The sequence below is a fragment of the Ursus arctos genome, unplaced genomic scaffold (assembly GCF_023065955.2).
Source record: "Ursus arctos isolate Adak ecotype North America unplaced genomic scaffold, UrsArc2.0 scaffold_31, whole genome shotgun sequence".
NCBI classification, from domain to species: domain Eukaryota; kingdom Metazoa; phylum Chordata; class Mammalia; order Carnivora; family Ursidae; genus Ursus; species Ursus arctos.
In genome coordinates, this window is record NW_026622997.1 from 17,101,700 (window position 1) to 17,125,543 (window position 23,844).

General features: G+C 45.3%; 1 protein-coding gene across 6 annotated transcripts in view; it reads left to right on the forward strand.

Annotated features, from left to right (window-relative positions):
- Positions 1-23,844, forward strand: part of PHACTR1 (phosphatase and actin regulator 1) — a 527,166-nt gene that overhangs the window by 433,249 nt on the left and 70,073 nt on the right. For 5 of the 6 annotated variants that reach the window (XM_057304929.1, XM_057304930.1, XM_026511501.4 and 2 more), the window contains 2 exons: positions 10,336-10,503; positions 12,521-12,727. In XM_057304929.1, the coding sequence (XP_057160912.1) occupies positions 10,336-10,503; positions 12,521-12,727 (375 nt within the window). The remainder of the gene's footprint in view (positions 1-10,335; positions 10,504-12,520; positions 12,728-23,844) is intronic. The other variant, XM_048225806.2, reaches the window with a different exon arrangement.

Below are 23,844 nucleotides of genomic sequence, written 5' to 3' on the forward strand. Positions count from 1 at the left end.
CTTTTCCGCAGTGGAAAAGAAAGCCCACCAGAAAAGAGAGAAAGAAAGAGAGAATGAGACTGTTGGGTTTCTTTTGGTTTTGGTTTTGCAAAGAAGATGTTCAGTTCAAGTCTTTTTAAATGCTCAGGAATCAAATGCATTCGTTCGCAAACAGCCAATGTTTGAGAGGAATGTATTGCTTTCTGTGTATGTTTCAAATTCTACAAAATGTCATCTGTAGCAGCATGTAGTTTAATTACAACCCTTCCCTGAACTCAGGCAAATTGCAGAAAATATCTCCCACGAAAGTTGACACATGCCAGAGAGCCATTTCCAACTTCTTAGGTTTAAAGCTTTTAACCTTTCGGTCAAATCCTTAGATAAATTCTTTCTTAGCTAACTGTTGCTCAGCAAATCATTTGGCTGACTATGAGAGCAGCTAGTAGCTTCGATCATAATGATTTAAAAGGTGATCGGGATGAATGGAAGTTTTGCCAAAACTGTACATTGTGGCTAAAGTGGCATCTTTGTGGATTTCAAAACAATGACTCTACCGCCTACAGGGGTGGATTTTTTTTTTCCTACTCTAGCGGAAAAGTCTATCAGTGTCAAGAAAAAAAAAAGTCAATGAAGTCTGTACTTTGTGCCTTACTAATATTAGGACCACCACTACTAGAGTAACACTTTCTTGGGAAAACATCTTCCACTCGAACTCATCAGCCACCCAGTGGAGGTGCCCTTTTTTGGTCCAAGAGCATGCCTGGGAAGCTAAAATGAGATCATGGAATGGGCTGAATAGTGGCTCTTGTCTCAAAGGGAAACACGAGTTAGCAAGTGCTTGCAGGAGGCTCTCCTTACATGTCATCACAAAGGTAATGGTTTGCTTTAACGTAGGTGGCTTTGCTTTTTTGGTTTCACTTTCATTACAGCCATTGGGGATCACCAATAAATGAAAATGCATTTGAATTTTCACCAGCGTGCCTGTGTATTAGCAACAAAGATGCAGTTTAACTAATGCTCCTCGGGTTTCCAGTCTAAAACTGTCGCATGATGCTTCACTTACGTAGTAATTGTTCTTTAGTGTGGGAGCATAAGTGTAGCCAGAATTTTATGATGCCATTCACTCTTCTGTGTTGCAAGTTCTTAACAGTAACAGCATTTGGGTTTTGGAATGCCTGAGTGGCTCAGTCCATTAAGCGTCTGCCTTCTGCTCAGGTCATGATCTCAGGGTCCTGGAATCGAGCCCCACGTCGGGCTCCCTGCTCAGTGCAGAGTCTGTTTCTCCCTCTCCTTCTGCCCCTCAACCCTGCTTGTGTTCTCTCTCTCACTCTATTTCAAATAAATCTTAAAAAAAAAAAAAAAAAAGAATTTGGGTATTAACGCTGACATTTACATGTCTTTAAAGGATTCCTATATTGTTCTTTTGCCATCCTTGAGGAAGTAAAATCTCTAAGTCATTTTAAATGAGATCACATACTCTCACCACTTCCTAGCTCATTACTAACCAATTATGTGACTTTATGCAAGTTGTTTAACCATCTGATGCTCACTTTCCTTTCTACAGGGAGAGGAATTTTGGTACCAACGCCACAGAACTGTTTTATGTATATATTAAAGGAACAAGTACCTGGCTCAGAATAAATTCCCAACATGTTGTTTAAGGGGTTGTTACTATTATATAGAAAATGTCCAGCATTGTACTTGTCACTCTAAAATGCTTAAAAATATTTCCCTGACCCTCCCTTTCACTGTCCCGTTTTTTCTCCTTGTCTTTCTACTGAATATAAAGGCTTTGTAGGTAGAGCACAGCCTTCTAGCTCTATGCTAAAACTTACTTAACAGGTTTTTTTTTTTAATGAAAATATAACACTTTATTGGTGAACATCAGTGTATTTCCTTGATCTTGTGATATGCCCAAACAGAGCAAGTCAGACAAGAAAAAGAAAGCCTAAATGATTTGCTGTTTTAGCTTCTCTGTTATTTCAGGCTTATTTGCAAGTTTGGGGGGAGGGGGAGGACTTATTCTCATTTCTTCCCACTGTCCTACACTTAACACTTCCATCTGGAAGGAAGGTGGGCATTATCCAACACAGCCCTGTTTTTTTTCAAGGGACAGAAACTGAAGTCCCATAAGTTCAGTGACTTGTTTTGCAAGCCAGTGATGGCAAAAACAAGAACACGGCTCTCCCCGCACTGAGAGTCTGGGTTCTTTCCACCATACCTGCTGCTTCTCTCTCCCCACCCAGCCCTCCTGAGAATGAGTTAGGGGTGCTCTGTTCAAGGATGTACAGAGAACATGGTTTATAACACCATCCTGTCATCCTGTAACACCTTCCGTTTCTTTTTACCTGAGATAGAAAAAGCATGCTCTTCCCTTGAAACTCCAGACCCCTAAGGATTTGAAGGATCCAATATGCGTGCTCTTGGTAAGGGCTAGTCTAGAGGAAGTCATTGACAACAACTTTCAACTCCTGCCCTCCACCCAAACCTGGACCTCACATCAGCCCCCCCACCCCACCCCAAGAAGAAAGTCTGAGTCCTGAATCAACATTGGTCCAAGGTGAGGAGGGAAACCTAGGGCTCACCATTTGGATAGATTTGCTCCACCCCGTGGAGAAACAGGGACCTAGCAATGAGGTCACTGAAGAGAAGGGTAAGAAGCCAGGCCAAAGAAAAAAAACGAGGACTTAGGGAAAATCAATGCCTCAAGAAACCAGAGGAGTGAGGAAGGGAGTTTCCCTCCAACAAAAACTATTATTTTTTCATTTATTTTTTTAATGTTTTTTTATTATATTATGTTAGTCACCATATAGTACATCCCCGGTTTCCGATGTAAAGTTCGATGATTCATTAGTTGCGTATAACACCCAGTGCACCATGCTATACGTGCCCTCCTTACTACCCATCACCAGTCTATCCCATTCCCCCACCCCCCGCCCCTCTGAAGCCCTCAGTTTGTTTCTCATAGTCCATAGTCTCTCATGTTTCATTCCCCCTTCTGATTACCCCCACTTTCTTTATCCCTTTCTTCCCCTACCGATCTTCCTAGTTCTTATGTTCCATAGATGAGAGAAATCATATGATAATCGTCTTTCTCTGCTTGACTTATTTCACTTAGCATTATCTCCTCCAGTGCTGTCCATGTTGCAGCAAATGTTGAGAATTCGTTCTTTCTGATAGCTGAGTAATATTCCATTGTATATATGGACCACAACTTCTTAATCCAGTCATCTGTTGAAGGGCATCTCAGCTCCTTCCACGATTTAGCTATTGTGGACAATGCTGCTATGAACACTGGGGTGCATATGGGCCTTCTCTTCACTACATCTGTATCTTTGGGGTAAACACCCAAAACACCCAATGGCTGGTCATAGGGTAGCTCAAGTTTTAACTTTTTAAGGGACCTCCACACTGTTTTCCAGAGTGGCTGTACCAACGTGCATTCCCACCAACAATGTAGGAGGGATCCCCTTTCTCCACATCCTCTCCAACAATTGTTGTTTCTTGCCTTGTCTATTTTTGCCATTCTAACTGGCGTAAGGTGGTATCTCAGTGTGGTTTTGATTTGAATTTCCCTGATGGCTAATGATTTTGAACATTTTTTCATGTGTCTGTTAGCCATTTGTATGTCTTCATTGGAAAAGTGTCTGTTCATATCTTCTGCCCATTTTTTTGATTTGTTTATTTGGTTCTCGTGTATTGAGTTTGAGAAGTTCTTTGTAGATCTTGGATACCAGTCTTTTATCTGTAGTGTCATTTGCAAATATATTCTCCCATTCCATGGGCTGCCTCTTAGTTTTTTTTTAACTGTTTCCTTGGCTGTGCAGAAGCTTTTTATCTTGATGAAGTCCCGCAAGTTCATTTTATCTTTTGTTTCTCTTGCCTTTGGAGATGTGTCATGAGAAAAGTTGCTGTGGCTGATGTCGTAGAGGTTGCTGCCTATGTTCTCCTCTAGAATTTTGATGGATTTCTGTCTCACATCGAGGTCTTTCATCCATTTGGAGTTTATCTCTGTGTATGGTGTGAGAGAGTGGTCAAGTTTCATTCTTTTGCATGTAGCTGTCCAATTTTCCCAGCACCATTTATTGAAGAGACTGTCTTTTTTCCACCGGATGTTTTTTCCTGCTTTATCAAAGATTAGTTGCCCAAAGAGCCGAGGGTCCATTTCTGGGCTCTCTATTCTGTTCCATTGGTCTATGTGTCTGTTTTTGTGCCAGTACCATGCTGTCTTTGTGATCACAGCTTTGTAGTACAGCTCGAAATCCGGCATTGTGATGCCCCCAGCTTTGTTTTTCCAACAGTTCCTTGGAGATTCAGGGCCTTTTCTGGTTCCATACAAATTTAAGGACTTTTGTTCCAGTTCTTTGTAATTTAATGTAACAAAGCAGCATGCAGTTTTTATGTTGTTATTTTGTTTTACAAATGGAAGCATCTTTACAGAAAAAAAGTTAATGATCATTAAACTCCACTTGTGTCTCGTCAAATTTACTTCGGAACTTTGCCAGCTTGCATGCATATTTCATTTTGACGTGATCCTGATCCACAGGGACACATGGCTCCCCTTTCTGCTGTTGTACTTGACATTATTTCAGACACATTTTTTAATGTCTGGGCATCCACATGGTCACTTCATTTGTGTTTCTTTCATTCCCGGCAAGGCTCTGCCATTTCCCAAGAGGCACCCGGGACACTTTGTTTGTACACATACTCTTCATACTTGGAATAGTCCATCTTCTAGTAGCCGTGTTTGCTCCTGTCTCCCCACGACACTGCTCTTTTTCTTATATTTGGCGTACAGAATTTTATTTTGCAAATTAAAGATCAAAAAGTTTTGTGAGTCATCGAGCCTTACATCGGAAACCGGGGATGTACTGTATGGTGACTAACATAATATAATAAAAAATCATTATTAAAAAAAAAAAAAAGTTTTGTGAGTAAGCCAAAAACTCCCCATCTGGCTTCCCTCTTGCGAAATCTGAATAAATAAATGTGTGCATGCGTACTTACTTATAGTATTTATTCTAGTTCTAAAGTTTTCCTTTTTTTTTCCATGTGAAATTTATGCCATAATGGTTCAGTGTATAGGTGTGAAGCAATACTTTATACTCATAGTCAACTATTATTTATTTAAGGATGTCTTATCCAACTAGAAAAACATTTTTAAACATAGGTTTTTATATAATCCATATGCATACCCTAGAAAATCAGATTCAGGGGCGAGCTTAAGTTTATATTAAAGTATTTTTTCAGGAGCACCTGGGTGGCTCAGTCGGTTAAGCATCTGCCTTCGGCTCGGGTCATGATCCTGGGGTCCTGGGAGCAAGCCCCAAGTTGGGCTCCCTGCTCAGTGGGGAGTCTGCTGCTCCCCCTGCTTGTGCGCTCTCTCTCGCTCTCTCTCAAATAAAATCTTTTAAAAAAATAAAAAAATATTTTTTCAGAATTAAAATTGATACTTTCTTGTCTTCAACTTCAGAGCGCCATGAACCATGAGCACTCTCAGAACAAAGTATCTTTCGTGCAGTTTTTAATGTTATTTAATGTAAATGTTCTGTGGCTGTCCGTGAGAACCTGAAAGAATCCCATTGCCCATTCTCCATGGGACCTTCATGTATTAAAAAAAACAACTTCAGTTAAGCTTAAGCTTTGAGCAGATTTCATTGATCAGAAGGTGTCAGTCACCCTAAAACCAGAGAGTATTCCTAAAGCAAAACAACAATCGAGGAAAATTGAAAAACCCCTCGAATATGGGCACAAAGGTGCCATCCGGTTCTAGGTGAATACAAGTCCTAAATCAAACAAAAACAAAGCATTTTTCAATGTATCTTTTGAGCCAGTCCTCTGGATCACCACTGTTACGTAAATTGTACTTTCAGAACGTTAAAAGAAACTGCACGTGGGACAAAAATCCTCCTCAAACACGTGGTCTCCTGTGTGCGGAGCGTGGGGTGTTCTGTCTTACCTCAGCTCTTCTCTTCATCGGCTTCTCGGGGTGTAACTTCCCACTCTGGCTTCTCTTTCCCACCTCTCACACTAATTCCCGCCGGTGTCTGTGTCTCTGCGTTTCTTCATCTGTGTTGTGATGTCCTCCCTTAGCACCTGGCACCGTGCCCGGCTTGGGGGGGGGGGGGGGCGGGGAGCAGGGTGGGCTGCGGTAAAGCTCCAGGGCTCGGGGGCCAGCAGACCAGGCGGGGGTTTCTACAGGCATCAGAAGGTGCTGAAAGCAAACATCTGTCTGACTCACAAGGTCGTTGTGAGAGCTTGCGGTTTCTGGGTTGTGATGTGTGTTGTTAATTACAGGCTCTGGACAGATGTTTGCCAGTTGAATGAATTAATTCACTGTCACCTTTCCCTTCGCTCTCCTTGATTTGGTTGTTAACCCGACTCCACCAACATCTTTATTTCTTACATCTCACGAGGAGAGGAGGAGAATAAGGCTGGCACAATTTCCGTGACCAGTTCTGAGCTGAGATCCGTTGTTTTCTATGTCTCATCATTTAAAATTTATGACCTTGACGTGCACTCACTTCCGCACCATGTTCCCTGTCACTTCTGTGACCTGATTTTACCTCGTTAAGTATGTCTGCATCCGGCTCACATTTCAATTTTCCAATCTGCCCTACGGCTCTCCCCAGTCCCATATTCCTCTGTGACAAGTTCATGTTCACAATCCCTGGTTAGACAACGCAACCCCTTGCTTTCTTGTCCTCTTTGAGGTTTAATCCAACTGTCTCTGTTCCGTGTTAGCCCCATAAACAGCATTTCCTGCCCCAGACCTCATCATGACAAGGCACTGTTGCCGTTCCAGATTTCCTTGCATCTCTGACTCCTAACCTCCAGTCCAGTGGGTCTCAAAGTGTGGAACTCTGACCAGCCACAGCAGCTCCGGCATCCCCCAAGAACTTGCTAGCCATGCATATTCTCTGTTCCACCACAAAACTACTGGCGCAGAAACTCTGGGGGTGGAACCCAGCCCCACTTCAGGGAATTGCGGTCCCCGCTGAAGCCAGAGAAGCGCCATCTCAACCCCTGTGGTCTCAGGGGCCTTCCCCCTTCTGTTCCCGCTACTCATTCTTACTATCGGTAGTTGTGGTGCGCCATTTTGAAAACCATTATTACAGATCGTTTTAGAAGGTCATATAAAACATCAAAATAATTTCTAATATTATATAGGGCAGTATCATTTCTAATATTATTTCTAATACAATTTCTAATATTAGTATAAAGAGCAAACTCTTTCTCGTCCCCGATAACAAGAGACAGTGATGATCTTGATAGATGAGGGTACCAATAATCCATGAGACTCCTCTTCATCAGGAGGGTTAGCTTCTTTCTAAAAAAGAACAGTTTTTCTAATGCGAATTGAAATGCCAATAGAGAGGCTGGTAAACCGTACTTGTAAATAGAAAGGATGTAGAGAGTGACATACTCTTCAGATTAATTGAATTTGGAATTACCAAACATTGGGAATTCCCAGCTGATTTCTTAGCTCGATGATGAGTAAATGGGGTCAGTTACATTACTATCTCTACTTTTGTGTGTGTTTGAAAATGTCACAAGAAGAATTTTAAAACAGCAGTTACTTAACAGGGGCAAGCATCATTGTAACCCCGTGTTAAATGAATCCAAATCGGATGGTCTTCACTTTTGTTACTACCATTCTTAGTCATAAATGATATTAATAATGGATTTGTCATACCTATTGAATGGTTTCAATTTATTTCTGCTAGATCAGTAGGTAGGTAGATAAAACATGGTTATCAAGGTCAATATTGAAGAAATGACCAAAAACTAAAGAAATTCCTGTGATCTGTACCTTGTTGCTGTGCAAATAGAGAAACTCTTCACAAAACAGTTTTGCAAGATTCAAAGTATGTGTCACTTAGATATTGAAATATTAATACACATAAGTTTCATCTATTGGAATTTCTCCTAAAAAGGGAGACGCCTAATTGCAGAAAAGGCTTTATGCAGGAAGGTCATCGGCAGAGCCTCCTTTTTTCATTATATCATAAAACATGGGAACCCCCTTTATGACCAGCCACAGGAAGACAGCTAAACAAAATCCAGTTTAGTCATCCAGTGTAATCGTTAAGATTATAGTTATGCAAATTGTAATGTTTGTAATAGTAAAAAAAAAAACAACAAAACCCAAGACACAAAATCTGATGTGTAGTAAGATCACAACTATGAAAAATATGTACAGATAAATAAACTGTTTCTGTTGAGTTGTCTTACTCTTTTTCCTTCATTTTTATTTTTATTTTTTTTTTTGGTGGAAATGTATTTTTAGAAATTATGACAGTGGAATTCCCAAGGTAATGTTTCCTCTACAAAGCGGCCTTTGCGACTTAGCAAAGGAACTTTAAATCTACGGGGAGCTAGATTTCTGAGAGTTGCTGTGTCCCTAGGACGGCTTCTCTGGTCTTAGCAAAGCCTCTAGTACTAAGCCAGCAGCCTTGATGAAACCGAGATTCATAGAGTCTAAAGTGATCCAGCTACAGTCCTGTCTTCTCCCCAGTACTGCTTCTGGGGTGCTTCTTACCTGTTCGAAAGTACAGCAGTCATTTGATTCTTTCATCGCCCCGAAGAAGCAGAACTTGGCAGTGGCCCCCCAAACCCCCTCCTCCTCCGGTTGTCTTAACCGGGACCTTTATTACGCTGGGAGCATCAAGAATCAAAGTGGGTTCCTAGAGGTGTGTTAGACTGAGTGGCAGCGACAACATCATTCCACGAACTGGGAACACGAAGCCGTGCTACTTGCCACGGCATCGGTGGGGACTGGGGACCGTCCCCAATGGGGCGGCAACGCGGGAATGCACCCCCGTGGCCCTTCTCTCCCGAACACTCTCGGTTCAGCTGTGTACTGAGAGTCCACACTGCTCTTCTTATCAACGAGGAGTAGTGGTCATGTTAATTACAGCTGCACTAACTACCGCGCCGTTCCGGGCATACAGAAAGGCCCAATGAAAAAAATGGGGAGAAAACCACAATCTTCAAGTGTGTCAGTGCTTTCTGTCATCTGCCTCTGATGATTTTTTGGTATCTATTCTACTTTTTCTTATATGTTTATACAAGGTTCCGGTCAAATAGCCTATGACCTTGAACCATATGCTGTCTAAAGCCTGTTGGTTTGTAGATGACGCTGTTGACCGTTTCAGCGGGCCGGTTCTAATGGGGGGGGGGGGGGGCGCTGGTGGAGCACCCTTTTACCAGCACGCATTGCTGGGTATAACATTAAAGCCTTCGGAGGAGCATCGCACAAGAAAAGGATTATTTATACAAGATCCACCTTGAGTCATCTCACTGTTTCATTTCTACAAGTAAATCCTCTTTCTTCCAGTTTTAAGGCAGGTAATTGCTTTGCTAGCTTCTGTGTTTCTGACTAAGCATAACTTAGGAGTCTTTCATCTGGATGTTTATTCATCTTACTGGAACAGCTTTCCGTACTCTTTAAAAATTAATTTGACTTTAATGCCTCGTTATTTAGGACTCCCCTGGGCTAGGATGAAATCACACTGGGAGAATTTCTATTTGACAAATAGCCATTGTGTGGGGAGCCTTTGATCCTCTCCCGTGGTGTTAACTAGCTGCCGGCCCCTTGCTTTGAGGAGCTGTAAGGAAGATCAAAGTCTGTTCCCCCCCCCCAAGACGTGATCACTGGTGGACACTAGGAGAATTCTGGCACTTTCCATCATCCTGGGGACGCTGCAGCCTCAGCTGTGGTCTGAAGCCCTCTGAGTAGGCCCTCAGTACTCAATCCCTCAGAAGGTGGGACCCTCCCAATAGCCAGTGAGGAGCGGTCCCTGTTGTCAGGAGGGGAGCCTGGGGGACCTTCGAGCTCCTAAACACTTATCTGCCTGGAGAAATTGGATGCTGGCGGAAGTAAAGAGAAAAGAGGATGAATTTTTCCTAGGGCCTTAGAGAACCATACTTCTAGTGTTTGTTGAGTGGCATGAAGCCCTTGGCTCCCTAAAGTAGGCATTTCTAATCCTGGTTTTTCAGTCTCTGGGGCCTCGTCTGTTCTTCCAGGTTTTCAAAAATTAGGAAGAAAAGTTCATTTTAATTCACTTTCATTAAAAAAATGCATACAAAATATGGTGGTTATGGTTAGAAAGATGGAGAGCAAACAGGCAATTTTCTAGAGGTCGCTAGAAATTGCCGCCCTCGTGGTCAGATGCCATGTGTCTAAAAATAAAACAAGTGTCTGAAAAGCAAAAGAACAAGTGTAGATTTTACAGACTGACCTTGATAAAGATTGTTCAAAAACATTTAGATTCAGTTCGCCAATGATAAATGTCACCCTTCCCTGGATGGCGGGCATTGTCTAACTCTGCCATCTCCTTCTTGCTCCCACAGATGGGGAGCTCTCCATATCAAATGAAGATGATTCGCTGGAAAACGGACAGTCCCTGAGCTCCAGCCAGCTGTCTCTGCCTGCCCTGTCCGAAATGGAGCCGGTCCCCATGCCCAGGGATCCCTGCTCATACGAGGTGCTCCAGCCTTCAGACATCATGGACGGAACAGGTAATGCCCCTGGTCGAGCTGCATGTGGCATTCGGGACCTGTAGCCTGGCTGGACTTGGAGTTCTGTTTTGCACCACCCCGAGCCTAAGAATCTCCTGGAAATGGGGACAAAACTGCCCAATCGGTACATAACTTATACTTACTGTTCTGTAGTTTTTCAAGAACATTTTTTGTAATCTTAATGTCTTTAAAGAAGACATGCCCTGTTTTTGTACTATTGGGTATTTAAAATGTCATTGGTTTTTTTTCTAGCACTCTTTTCTCTTAAGGTCCAGCCAAGGAATCCTACACTTCTTCTACACGATACCTATCTGATTCACGTGTTTGTACAACCCTGGCACGGCCTTTAAGCCCAGTCTCGGTATACCAGCGAATGGTTGTTGTCAACTTAGCAAATTGTATCCGTTTACTGTATACAATCAGTGTGTTAATGGGCTCTTAAATTGTATACAGTTTACCGGTTAAGGTTAACTTGTATGCTGCTGACAGATGGTGTTTGGTACCACTGGCCTGTCACTACTTCTTTGGTCCAAAGCCCTCTGGATGGTCAGTATTACTCCCTCAGAAGGTAGGGTCCTCCCAGCAGCCAGTGAGGAGTGATCTTTTTGGCAAGAGGCAAGCCTGGGGAGAAAGGGAACTCTGGAGTCTCCAGAGCCCGGGGAGAAAGGCCATGTCCCTTTTCCACACCATATGCAAAGTCCGCAGCAGCAGAGCTCAGGTGCGAAGACAGGAGAGCTGGTGTTTGAGTCAATTCCATGCTGCGCTTTGGGACCTGGTGAGCATTGCCCTGTCAGTGTGTCCGACACTGATGGTCATGGTGTCCCTTGGGAGGGGGGAGAACCAAGAGCTCATGAGGGTTATTTGCAAGGGCTTTGAAGCTACAGGGTTCACTGCTACCCAGATTAGGGAGGAAGAAGAGGTCAGGGGAGAGTCAGTACACTCATTCCTATCGTAGCAGCGATGAGAGGAAGGAGGCTATGCAGCTGCCTGGCTGAGAAGATTTTTCCAGCTAAAGCAAGTGTATTGTGTTTCTCATCCAACCTTCCTTGTGATGCTGGAATCACACAGATTTGACCGTTAGAGGGAGATCTGTCATCCCAGTGAACTCAGAGCTTCAGTCTTGTTGGCCAGGCAGCACCCCCATCCCCCCCCCGCCCCGCCCCAGGACAGCTCTTAACTTGAGCCAGTCGGGGTTTCATGGATGAAAGGAGGAGTCAGACCGAATGCGGAACAAAGAGAAATAGGGGAAATCAAACAGAAAATCATCATTCCAGCAAGTGAGAAGAGAGAGGAAGCCAGGAGACAGAAAGACATTGTCTTGTTGCATCCTTTGTCTGGTCAAGGTTTATAGGAGCCCCTAAGCCTGCAAGGTGCCTGCTGGTGGCCGCTGCCTGGCTTGGCTGGCTCCAGAACCTGGAGCAGCAGCCACTCCAGGCACGTGAGGATTCCCGGCCTGGTGTCAGCCTCTAGGGCTCCTTCCGTGACTTCATGTCCCAGACCCGGGGAGACCCAGTGGGCAAAAACAAGACCCCGGAATCTCCTGTCTTCCTCTCAACAAAGGGCAAACAGGCCCAAGGAAGATGCCAGCATTTGGTGCTGGTTCGGTTCAGATGGGGCTCTTTGTCCCCGGCCCACTGCACCTGCCGGCTGTGGGTTGTTGCCGTGGTCCCATGAGTCACGTTTTAGAGAGCTCACAGGAGGTGTAGTACAAGTGCCAAGATTGACGGGAAGCTTGGGAGAGTTTGCAGAAAATGTCCTCTTCCTTTTTCCTCCCTCTTGCCCCTCCCCCCTCCCTTACTGCCTCAGCCTCCCTGATGTGCCCCTCCACCCACCCCCCCACCACCCGCTTTATTGGATTTCTAGTGGCCTGTCACTCTCCCCCACATACATGGCGACCTGCAACCGTCAGTGCTCTGCTGTGTTGCTAACCCACACCCCCGTCCTGTGTGCTCCCGCCGGCCCCCCCCGCACTGCGTTTGTGTAATGTCTCCTGTGTGTCGTGTGGTTGTCCCCTCAGTGTCTGAAGAGAGTCCCTCTGCCAGTGAGTCTGGAGTCCTCCTGTCCCAAGATCCTTCAGCCAAACCAGTCCTGCTACTGCCCCCCAAAAAACCTGCTGCTTTCTCTGGAGACCATGAGGACACCCCAGTGAAGCAGCTGTCCCTTCTCAAGCAACCCCCCGCCCTGCCTCCCAAACCCACTGCCAGGATTGCCAACCACTTAACAGGTGAGTCAAGACGTCTTCTGGGGGCGTGCAGCCCTGCCTTCCCTTCAAGGGATGATCTCTTGCTCTTTTTCTTTTTATCTGAGGCCCGTTGCACCTCTCCGGTGAGGTTGCTCTGTGGGACATTTGGGTGTTTCCATGTGCGTCTTGGTACACGCAGTCGTGACCTGGGTTTGTGTGTTTTTGTCAAGAAGCATTCAACATGCACCTGCCAGCCATATGCCAAGAGCCTTTGTCATGTGTATCTGTAAATATGTACATTGGTATTTATGTGGCTGACTCACGATTATTTGCCCATCGAGCTGAATTAGATTCAATGTCAAAATCTTTGCAAAGATGAAGAGTAGTACCTTGTTCCCTTCATAATGAGTTTGCCAAAGCTCTTAAAGTTTTTGTCTTTAAATTATTGATCTGAAGCCTGGCATATTTCCTCTATTAAAATTCATGTCTGTGCTGTTTGTTCTGTTAAAAAAAAAAAAAGTAGAGACAGTCTGCAGAGTATTGTGGGAAATACTTTTAAAAGAAGAGGAAGTTTTGTTCTAAAATGATATTTAGGTTTTCATGTTTAAAGCATTAGTGAACGCACGCACCGCTAGCTATTGAATTGGGCATCTAGTGAAATTGTACTCCACCACACATGAATCAGACACAACTTTCTGATTTAACCTTGTGGTTTAATTAAAGAGTAAAGATTTCAGGGGGGTTGTTTCTCCAGCCTTAAGAGTAGTTTCACCTGTTCGGCTGCCTTTTCATTGTGCGTTTGGTATTTTCGTAAATAGTTGCTAATTGATATCTGTGCATTTTTGTGAGATGTGACGAGGATGGAGGTGGGGCAGAATATTCACCTCTTTTATAGTAGAAAACTGAAGTTTAAGAAAAACGAGTGCCTTCAGCAGGGCTAGCAGGAACAGTGCAGTGGAGGCACGCTTGGACCCCACGCTTCCTAATTCCTTGTCCAGGGAACGTTGTCTCTGCGATAGAAGGGTGTCTCCCACATGGTGCTGAGTTTTATTCGAGTCCAGCTTAAACACAAGATTGAGTCAAACTATTCTAGCGACGTGTGTGTCCATCCAAGCCAGATGCTTGTGGTTCAAAAGAGCACATTTCCTTCTAAAGGAACCATTCAACGTATTAATAACACGTCAGTCCAGGGCCCCAAACTGTAAATGCGTAGACAAACCACAAGGAGAGAATGCTCTCATAAACTTCCCTCTAGGAGATAACCGCTGTCCATTTGTCTGTCTGCCTAATAAAAGTCAAATGCCTGCTATATGCCAGCGGCTTTTTGCCCGCATTGGTATCTTGTGAACTGGTTCTCGTGTTCGTAAATACTCCCCGCCACACTTTTGTTAGCTGCCCGGGGGCGAAGTCGGACTTAAGTATTTGGCCCCTTGTGGACTCTCCCATCTTCTGTTGTGAAAATCCGCAGCCAACATCCTCAGGGGCATCATTGCTTCACGAGCATCGGAATTTCTCCCAATTTCATTCTAGAATTAGAGTTGCTTATTCTCTTTCTAGAAATCAATTATATACCTTTGAAGAGCTATAGGCTTTGGAAGGCTTTGATGCCAAATTTCCCTGAAGAGTAAATATTGCAAAGTAAACTCTTGTACGTAGTTCATGTTTATTCATCACATATGTGCTGGGTATCAAAGCGGGTGCAAATAAAGGACGGTTTAATATGTAAATTTCACATATATATATTTTGTATGTTATCTATATTATATATACACGTAATAGAGTGCCAGGATACTGTCTGAATATCACTTGGAGGTCCGTGCAGTCTGATGAAAGGGCGTGGAAGGGCTGAAGCTTGAGCTGACCCTTCAAGCATAAAGGGCATTTATGGAGAACGAGGGGAGAACATTCCAGGAGAGAAGGCCCTGCTCAGAGGCCCAGAGATGGCATTGGTTTGGGTCGGTGACGAGGTGGCGGAGCTGGGGCAGAGGGTGCATCTCAGGATGAGTTGAGAAAGGGTTCTGTGGGGATTTAGACTCCGTTTTCATGGCATCGGAGAGCCTTTGGAGGTTTTTGAGCAGAGGATGATGTGATGAAAACCAGCCTTTCGAAAGTTTTCCTGGGTCACTGTGGAGAATGAACAGGAAGAGAAAGTGGACGGCCTAGAAAGGCCAGCCCTATGCCTCATTCTCCAGAATCACTAGTTGAATTAAATTGAATAATCTGAACCAGGGAGACTATGGAGGAAGCGACTCCTGTGTCTGAAATACGAGCTCACAAGCATCTGGCTGATCACAGCAGGAGGAGAGAGAACAGAACAATAGAAAAGCCATTTTCAAAGAATTGACACTTTCTTAGCCAACAAGAGCCTCTCATTTATCTAGTTCTCTAATTAATGAAGGCGCACTTCATTCATTCCCAGCTTCAGCTATGAGCCGTGAACGTGGGTGGCCTGGTATCTGCAGGATTCTTGATATATGCGAGACTGAGGATATCTGAATGAGCCCAATCTCTGGCTTCCCCACCCTTGTCCAAGGAGAGTGGACTTCTCTACTCTCTATAAACCTTACCTCTATGTAGCATGGATTGAATGGATAAAGATACATTAGAGCTAACAGTCCTTCCCGAGCTGTATCTGGTAGCCTCCGAAATAGGAGGAAGACAAGACAGGTGGAGATATCTGTGGGCTGCAAGCCTGGTGCTGTCCTTTTGGGTTTAAACTCAATTAGACATGCTTAATTTTTGTAGGTGAACAATCAGTCATCATGAATCTGCATCACCATGAGGCAGCTACATTAACCCTGTTCTGTTACTAATTACTCTAGAGACATCTGGGCTCTGTCAGAAGAAATTAATAAACCAAGAATTCTAGAACTCTAAATCGAGACTTATAAGTTGTAGCATGTTCTCTCTCACTGTCGGTTGTCCTGTTGACATTTTTGAAAGGAAACACAGGACAGTTTGAAAGACACCCAGCATGATTAATAGAGTGACATTGGTTAATGGTCCTGTAAGATACTAGAGGAAGGTGAGCCTGACCTGGGGCCACTTCCAAGTATAGGCTCAGGCAAAGACAAGCAGAATTATCTGCTGTGGCATGTGCTTCCACTTTATCAGGAAGACCGTTATGAACTTGGAGACTGTCTCACGAATTTTCTCTGTTGGCCAGCAAGTAGTGAGAAGCCTACTAGCTCTCCCAAACAGTCTTTCTTCTGCTCTTGTCATCATCCTGTTCTCCAACAGCAACATACACAATTTCACGTGATGGGGGAGCATCGGTTCTGGAAGTATGGTGCATAGCAGAGCTGGTTGCATAATGCGTATGAACTGAGGTGAATGATTCTCAAAGTGCATCTTTCTTGGGATGATGGTGGACCCCAGAGGAAAAGTGTTGATTGAAGTGGAAAAAAAAAAAAAAACCCACTGTCTCCTATCTTTCAAAGTCTTTGTTAATCACCTCTCCAGCCATCCTGTCTCCAAGAGTCCGGTATGACACACTACATGAATAATCCATGCCTCCGCATACGGTACCTGTGATTAGGTACCCCACAGGTGCTATTTGAATGGTGGATAATCAACTCCTACGAGAGCTGGACTTCACAGTCTGACATTCACACTTGGGGGATAATGGCAGCTGCCATTTTTTTGAGAACTTTACAGCATATCGTTAGTCCTAGTCGATCCTAATAGTCGATACTATTATCATTATTCTCTCTTTTTCCTAGAGGAGGAAAAGGAAATTCGGATAAGTTAAATAACTCAGTCGTGGTTACATAGCTAATAAGTGCCAGAGATGGACCTACTTTGGTTTTCTCCAGAGTTCTTACTCATAACCATTAGTTTCTACTCTCCTCACTAAGATGCCTATTCTTAAAATTCAAAACAATGGAATATGAGCTTTCTTCGGTTTGGTTTTTTGTTTTTGTTTTTTTGGTCTTGTGTGTTTCAGTCTGTTTAAGAAAATTGACTTCTTGGGTGCTTGGGTGGCTCACTTGGTTAAGCATCCAACTCTTGATTTCAGCTCAAGTCAGGACTCCAGGGTCATGAGATTAAGCCCCATGCTGGGCTCTGTGCTGAGCGTGGAGCCTGCTTAAGAGTCTCTCTCCCCCTGTGGTCCTCTAACACCCCCCACGACTGCTTGCGCTCTTTCTCCTCCCCCCTAAAAATAAATAAATTGATTGATTAATTAAATTTTTAAAGAAAGGAAATTGGCTTCTTTATTTGCATAACTCAAAGACAAAATGTATCCAGTCTTTCAAAAATAAGTAATATTCTCAAGGTACTTGATTATAGAGAGGAGGACTTGAATGCATTTGGGTTGGGTTTGGAAGAACATGCCAGAAATAGCCTGTAAGAATCAAGAACAGGCCAAATCACATGGGAAGCACTTGGCCACAATTAGAGACTTGCAGTTCAGCAAAGAAAAGGAAGTATTGGGGCGCCTGGGTAGCTCAGTCAGTTAAGCGTCCAGCTCTTGACTTGGGCTCAGGTCATGATCTCAGGGGTGTGAGATCCCGAGTCAGTGTGGAGCCTGCTTGAGATTCTCTAACTCTCCCTTTGCCCCTCTCCCGCTTGCTCTCCCTCTTCTCTTTCTCTCTCTCTCTCAAATAAATAAATAAATCCTTAAAAGAAAGGACAAAAAGAAAAGGAAGTGTTGCTGATCCTTTAAAAATAAGCCCTTCTGCTAATGTGAACCTGCCCAGGGTTTCTTTGTCTTTAGACCCTGAAATACAAGGAACTTGTGTTGGTGGATGGCTAATTTCAACATTCCAGAGTTTTTACAGCTGCAGACTTACCTGGCAAATGGCATCCGTGCCCTCTGGTACTTCTCAGCCTCACATGTCTAATGAGAATCTTCTACCCAGAGCTCGTCACACCAAAACCAACATTCCTGTTTATGCTGTCTCTCGAGTTTTGTGGACACATCCACGGCGGACTCTTCTGTAGTCACATTCGGATCTGTGATTTTGTTGTTCCTCTCTGGCTCGCTACTGTGTGTCCCCATTTCTCTCCAGTTTCCCTCCCCACTTGCCTTGTTCTCCTCCTGCATCCTCCTCTCCAATCCTACAAAATCATCTCCTTTTGCCTCTATCCTTGCATTCTACTCTGAAACTGCAGGAAAACTGGTAAGTGGACCACGGTGACCTTGGAGCTCGTTTCTGCCTTTCAGAGGAAAACATGAACTGTAACCCCAAAGCCTCAGAAAGAGGTTTAAGGTTCATAGTCTCTGGGTAGCCAATACCTTGAAGGAATGGGAAATATACCCGAATTTGCTCTTTATCCCCAGTTTTCTGTATTTTTCCAGTCCTGATTTCCCTTTCTTAAAATGCAGAAATTCTTTCTTGGTGCACGGGAGGACTTTCTATTAAAAGTTTATGACGGGTGCGCTCCGCTGTCACCTCTGTGACCAGTGTGATGATGATGGCAAAATACCTTTCTTTTTTGGTGGCACTGTTAGGATGGAAATGGAATTCACTTGGCACTTTTTATTATATTGGTAAAAACATAACGTATCACAGGTCGTAAGTGTGCAATTCAGTAACGTTAACTAGATTCATGTTTTGTACAACAGGATTTCCAGGACTTTGTCGTCTTGCAAAAGTCAAACTCTGTACCTATTAAACGACTCCCCTTTTCCTTTCCTCCTGCCGTGGCCCCTGACAACCACCACTTTACTTCTTGTTTCTAGGATTTGAGGCACCTCCGATAAGGGGAATCCCGTAGTGTTCGTCTTTTTAGCAGACGCTTGCTTCGCTTTGCTAATGCCCTCAAGGCCCGTCCATGCTGTAGCGTGGGATTGGATTTCCTTGCTTGGTAAGGCTGGATGGCACTGATGTTTTGACGGCCCACCCTGTGCAAGGTGCTCCGCCAGCCTTGACGGAATTTATAAGAAGTGTTGCCTCGCCAGCTGTAGGGGTCGAAGGCAGTTATAAGCTACAGAAAGTGCTTCGTATGAAGATGTATAAACACGGTTCTCAAGAAATATAAACAGCAGGAGACCTAATCCTTTTGAAAGAATCAGAAAAAGCCTCATAAAGGAGGATGTGTTTAAAACTTAAAGATGAGTCACATTTTGAAGGTCACAGAGGGGAAAGGAGGCTGTTGTGACATGGGAGGCAGAATTCTGAGTACAAGGCACAGTAAGTTCAAGAACTAGAGAACAGGGCACCTGGGTGGCTCAGTCGCTAAGCGTCTGCCTTCGGCTCAGGGCATGATCCCAGAGTCCTGGGATCGAGCCCCACATCAGGCTCCTCCGCTGGGAGCCTGCTTCTTCCTCTCCCACTCCCCCTGCTTGTGTCCCCACTCTCCCTGGCTGTCTCTCTCTCTCTCTCTGTCAAATAAATAAATAAAATCTTAAAAAAAAAAAAAAAAAAAAGAACTAGAGAGCAGCCCAGCTTGGCAGGGGTGCTGGATTCGTGGAGGGAGGTAACCAAAGGTCAGGCCAGAAGTGGGTTGAAGGGACACTGTAGAAAGCCTCGAATGCCATGACGAAGGATTTAACTTTAGAGGAGGAAGCAGGTGTGTTTTATGGACATTTAGCAGCAGTTGCTTGATTTCAACCCAGCTTGTCTCCTTGAGGCTCTTGTGGGTTCGATGGACAATAATATCGGGGGCTGGATGCACATCTGGAAATATAAAGGAAACTGGGGTGCATGGCCGTTGTCAATGGGAAATTGCAAAGGGCACCAAGCTGCTGCCCTTGGTTCTTCTCTTGGACATCGTGTCAGTGTCCTGGGGTCAGTTTCCCGAGAGCGGGGACGAAGTTGGCCGTGGTCCCCGCTGTGTCCTCAGCGAGCACCGAGCAGCCCCAGAGCAGGAGGGCTTGCGAGAGGACCTCCTGGGGCGGTGGCATTGAAGGAGGAGCTGGGTGATCGTTTGCCCACGAGTTCATAGCAGGATACTTGTTCATAGGCTCCAAGTTGTGCCATAGACGAAATCCGATCCTCGTGCTTCTGTAGAGCTTGAAGGAGCCCCGATCCCCAGATGGAAAAGCAGCCCCTTATCAGACTAGCACATAGAACCTAAGAGTCCTGCATCAGTCAGACTTGTGGTCCAGACCGAGGTGTCAGGGAGTGCGCTGGGAATGTTGGGAAATGGCGATGCCCTTGTAGTCCAGCAGGTGCAGGTGGCTAGACCAGCTGCCTCCATCACTGTAAGTGCAAGGGATAGGAGTGTGTCCTCCAACCATGAGTAAGTATCGTGCGTCAGGTAGGTGCAGGGTTGGAGATGAATTGCAACCATCCTTTTTTCCCCTTTATAATATCTAAGGCTCTGGCTTGAACTTACTCATACCTTCACCCTGAATGTTCTACCTCTTGATAGCTCCATAAGATCTATGTAGTATTTTATTTTTTTTACTACATTATGTTAGTCACCGTACAGTAGTACATCATTAGTTTTTGATGTAGTGTTCCATGACTCACTGTGTATAACACCCAGTGCTCCATGCGATACGTGTCCTCCTTAATACCCATCACCGGGCTGGCCCATCCCCCCTCCCCTCTAAAACCCTCAGTTTGTTTAAGATTTTATTTATTTGAGAGAGCATGAGTGGGGGGGAGGGGGCGGGGGGCGCGGGCAGAGGCAAAGGGAGAAACAGACTCCCCACTGAGCAAGGAGCCGGACGCAGGACTCGATCCCAGGACCCAGACATCATGACCTGAGCCGAAGGCAGAAGTTTAAGCAACTGAGCGACCTACCCAGGTGCTCCAATGTAGTATTTCATTTTATACCCTCTGCATTACCTACTTAAAGACAGCCTCGATCTGTCCTTAGTTCCGGTGTTCTGAGATCAGATGAGCACATTCATGCTTCCCATCATGACTTGAGACTTTGCTCTGACTCTCCCAGCCTCCTCCCGGAGAGTCACAAACAGCCGTCCTCCCGGTGGGCACTGTTGCATCCATGCTTCTTGCTGTTGTCCATCTCAAGAACTTTCTCCCTGCCCTTTGTGCCTGTCCTGCAGAAGGCTAGGTTCCACAGCTCAGTGATCAGTTGAACGCTGCTCTCCTCCCCGGTCTCGGTGGGAGCGACGACGGTCATCCTCATCACCGCAAAATCAAACCATGTAATGCGCTTTTGTGCGTGATTTGTAATCTCTAACAAAGTGCTGATCTCAGCAGGTGTTTGTTGTCATGGTAGAGGGACACCTACAGTTGTGGCTCTTTAAGGGCAGTTTTCTGGCAATGAATAATGTGTAATTTTACTTCAAAAAAAACCACAAAAAACCCAAGTTGTATGCCCTATGAAGAGGACAGGTGCCCCAGCTGTGACCCCCACCCACTGCCCAGCATCCCCATCCCCGTGAGGCATGTCCCTCCCTCCTTGTTACCATCTGCCCAGATGGTCTTTGGAAGGGGGAAATTTTAAAACAAAACGTTTCGTTGTGGAAAGTGACTCAGAAACAAAGTCAGGTGCTGGTGACGTGTGTGCTATCGTGGCCCTCACTTTTAGGATTCTGGAAGGTCTCAGGATGTGTTTGTCACAAACATTAGGTGGTCGTTGGTGTCCATGTGCTGGCCTGGCTGGGGAGAGCAAGCCGGCTTAGGGCATGTAACACAGGTCACTTCTTTGTTACCCGTTTCCCTCCGCATCATCCCTCTTACCGCGAGGGGTTGGTCATACATGTGGCCTTTCCAGGCATCAGACCCATGAACTCAGAATCCCTGGGATGGTCTGAAGGAATTGACAGAAGTCATGTGAGCACCTTTGTTTGCAGCCAGGGGGAATCCGGGCTTTGGTGACTCTAGACTCGTTTACGTTCTAAGTACTCTTCATAGAGGCCCTTTGTGTTCTTGGGTAGAGTGTCTGTATCTATAAAAGGCGACCAGAGACTCTAACCCACTGACACCAGGTTGGCAAATGGCTGAGAAATTGTTGCAACACCTTTGTTCATTAAGACACTAAGTGCTATTTTCATTGACAAGCACTCGGATGCATCCGCAGTTAGAAATGGGCTTCGACGACAGGTGCTAGTGAAAAAAAAGAGAAGAGAGGCTAGAGGTGTGTTCCTTTAGCCCAGACTGGTTCTGTGAGAGACTGTGGTCCTGGGACACAAGAACGGACTAGAGAAGTAATCTGGAGTTTTCCTTCCCTTGTCTGAAGTCGTAAGCCAGAACTGTGTCATGTTTGGAAATAACAGCCTTCTTGGGTTTTATGGCTCTGTGACACTCACAGTTTATTTTCCTTGTTCTCTGGAACGGGGTGTTTCTGCTTTTTCCACTCCATCAACATAGACAGTTTTATGAATATACTGCATCTCGATCAGTCTGGCTGCAGAGGGACTCATGCATTTCTAAGTCAGCAAGCAGAGAGCTATGTGTGTGCCCCCCCCCCCCCGCCCCCTGCAGGACCAGCTGCTGTCATCATTATAGATGCAGGAGGTAAAGTGTGTCCTCCAAAAATCCATAAATATTATGCGTCCCATAGATGCAAAGCTATTTTATTCAGCGAGGTGCTGTTGAGGCAAAAGAGACATTTTTTCTCCCTGGATTTTTAGAGGTAAAGAGTCTGAATCCCGAAAAATGTTTGCTATCTTTCCCAAGCCTTGGAACATCAGAGAATCTAGTTTCTGTCATTCCCAGTTCTGTGTTCTTTTCCACTAGCCCTAAATGCTGGTGCAGGGTGCCGTGCATTAGAACAGCACCCTGAAATCCGGATGGCCTTGCCTTTTTCTTTTCTTGTAGTGCTTTGTCGCAAGCAAGGAAGGCTGCCGAGACCGTCCTTTGGAAGCTCTCTCCCATTATTGCATTCACTTTCAGCCGGTTTTTCACCCCCTTACTTCGAACCGCCACATACTAAACCACCGCCCTCCTGATCACTGTCTTGGTTTCTTGAGTCCCACCCCAGACGGGAAGCATCAGGCTAGGGGACGCTCACAGGGCCGCAAGCGTCCTGGGAGTAACCGGCCAGAGGGATGCCGTGCTCGGCAGATTACAAAGCGCGTCCACATCCTCTTGTCGGACCCTCACCTGTGGCAGAGGCAGAGAATATATTATTTTTTCAGGATCAGTAAAGACTACATTTATTGAGCTCCTTTTGCATATCAGGGAATCAAGGACTAGACTGGGGGGATTTTATACTCAGGCCCTCTGCTGACCTGTTCAAGGACTTTGTAAAATTATAAAAAAGGTGCCCTTTGGAAGAATGAGTCACAGAACGCTGCCCATTCCTCTGGAATGACTGGATTTCAGCTGCTGGTCCCCATGGAGAAGCCGTGTATACGTTAATCCATTTACTTCTCGTAACAGACCTATGAAGTGGGTTATAGTCCCTTTCTGCAGCCGAGCAAACTGAGGCTCAGGAAGGCTAATGACTCAGGCAAAGTGACAGAGCTTCCTGGTCTTGGAACTGGGATTAAACCCCAGCTCTTCTGAGATCTAACCCAGTGGTGATTTCACAGCCATTCTATCCTCAGCCTACAATAGAACAGCCCCCCACAGGCCCTGCTCAGCACTCAGAGAGCAAGCACGAGAGCTGAATGTCCCCCAGGAGGCCCTGGGCACTTGTCCTTCTGCGTGAGGGAGCAGCCTCTTCACGGAGGAGTGGCCCTGAGAGGACAGCTTCTCAGATTCGATGGTGCAGGGCTCCCTGGGGTGTCTGTCAAGATGCACGTTCTCATTCAGAAGGCCTGGGCTGGGGCCCTGAGCCTCTGCATTTCTGGCACGCTCCCAGGAGCTTCTGCTGCTGCCAGCCCTCAGACCACACTTCGATTAGCAGAGCCTTAGGGTAGGAGAAAGTGGTCATTAAGTTCTACCTCTTCCTACGGCTCTGAAGACGTCGTGAGAAAGAAAACCAGATGTTTATTGAGCACCTACTATGCGCTGGTCCCAGCTCCTTGTTAGCAAACAGGAGGGGAACAGCCACACCCAGTGTCATAAGATTAATGCATCACTTACACCTACTGCGAATAAAAATTGGCAACAAGAAAAATGTAATGGATTAAATCGACTGTACGTGAGATGCTGTGACTATGGGAAATCGGGGCCCATGAGAGCCTCGTGGTGGCACCTTCACTTTGGGGAGATGGATGGATTGGCTTCCATGGACGTCATTCCCATGATGATGAGAACGAAGCCACCAGAAACAGAGCTACTATTTATTAACTGAGTGCCAGGCACGGTGCCACGCAGTGTGTGCACTTTATCTTACGTGATTTGTGC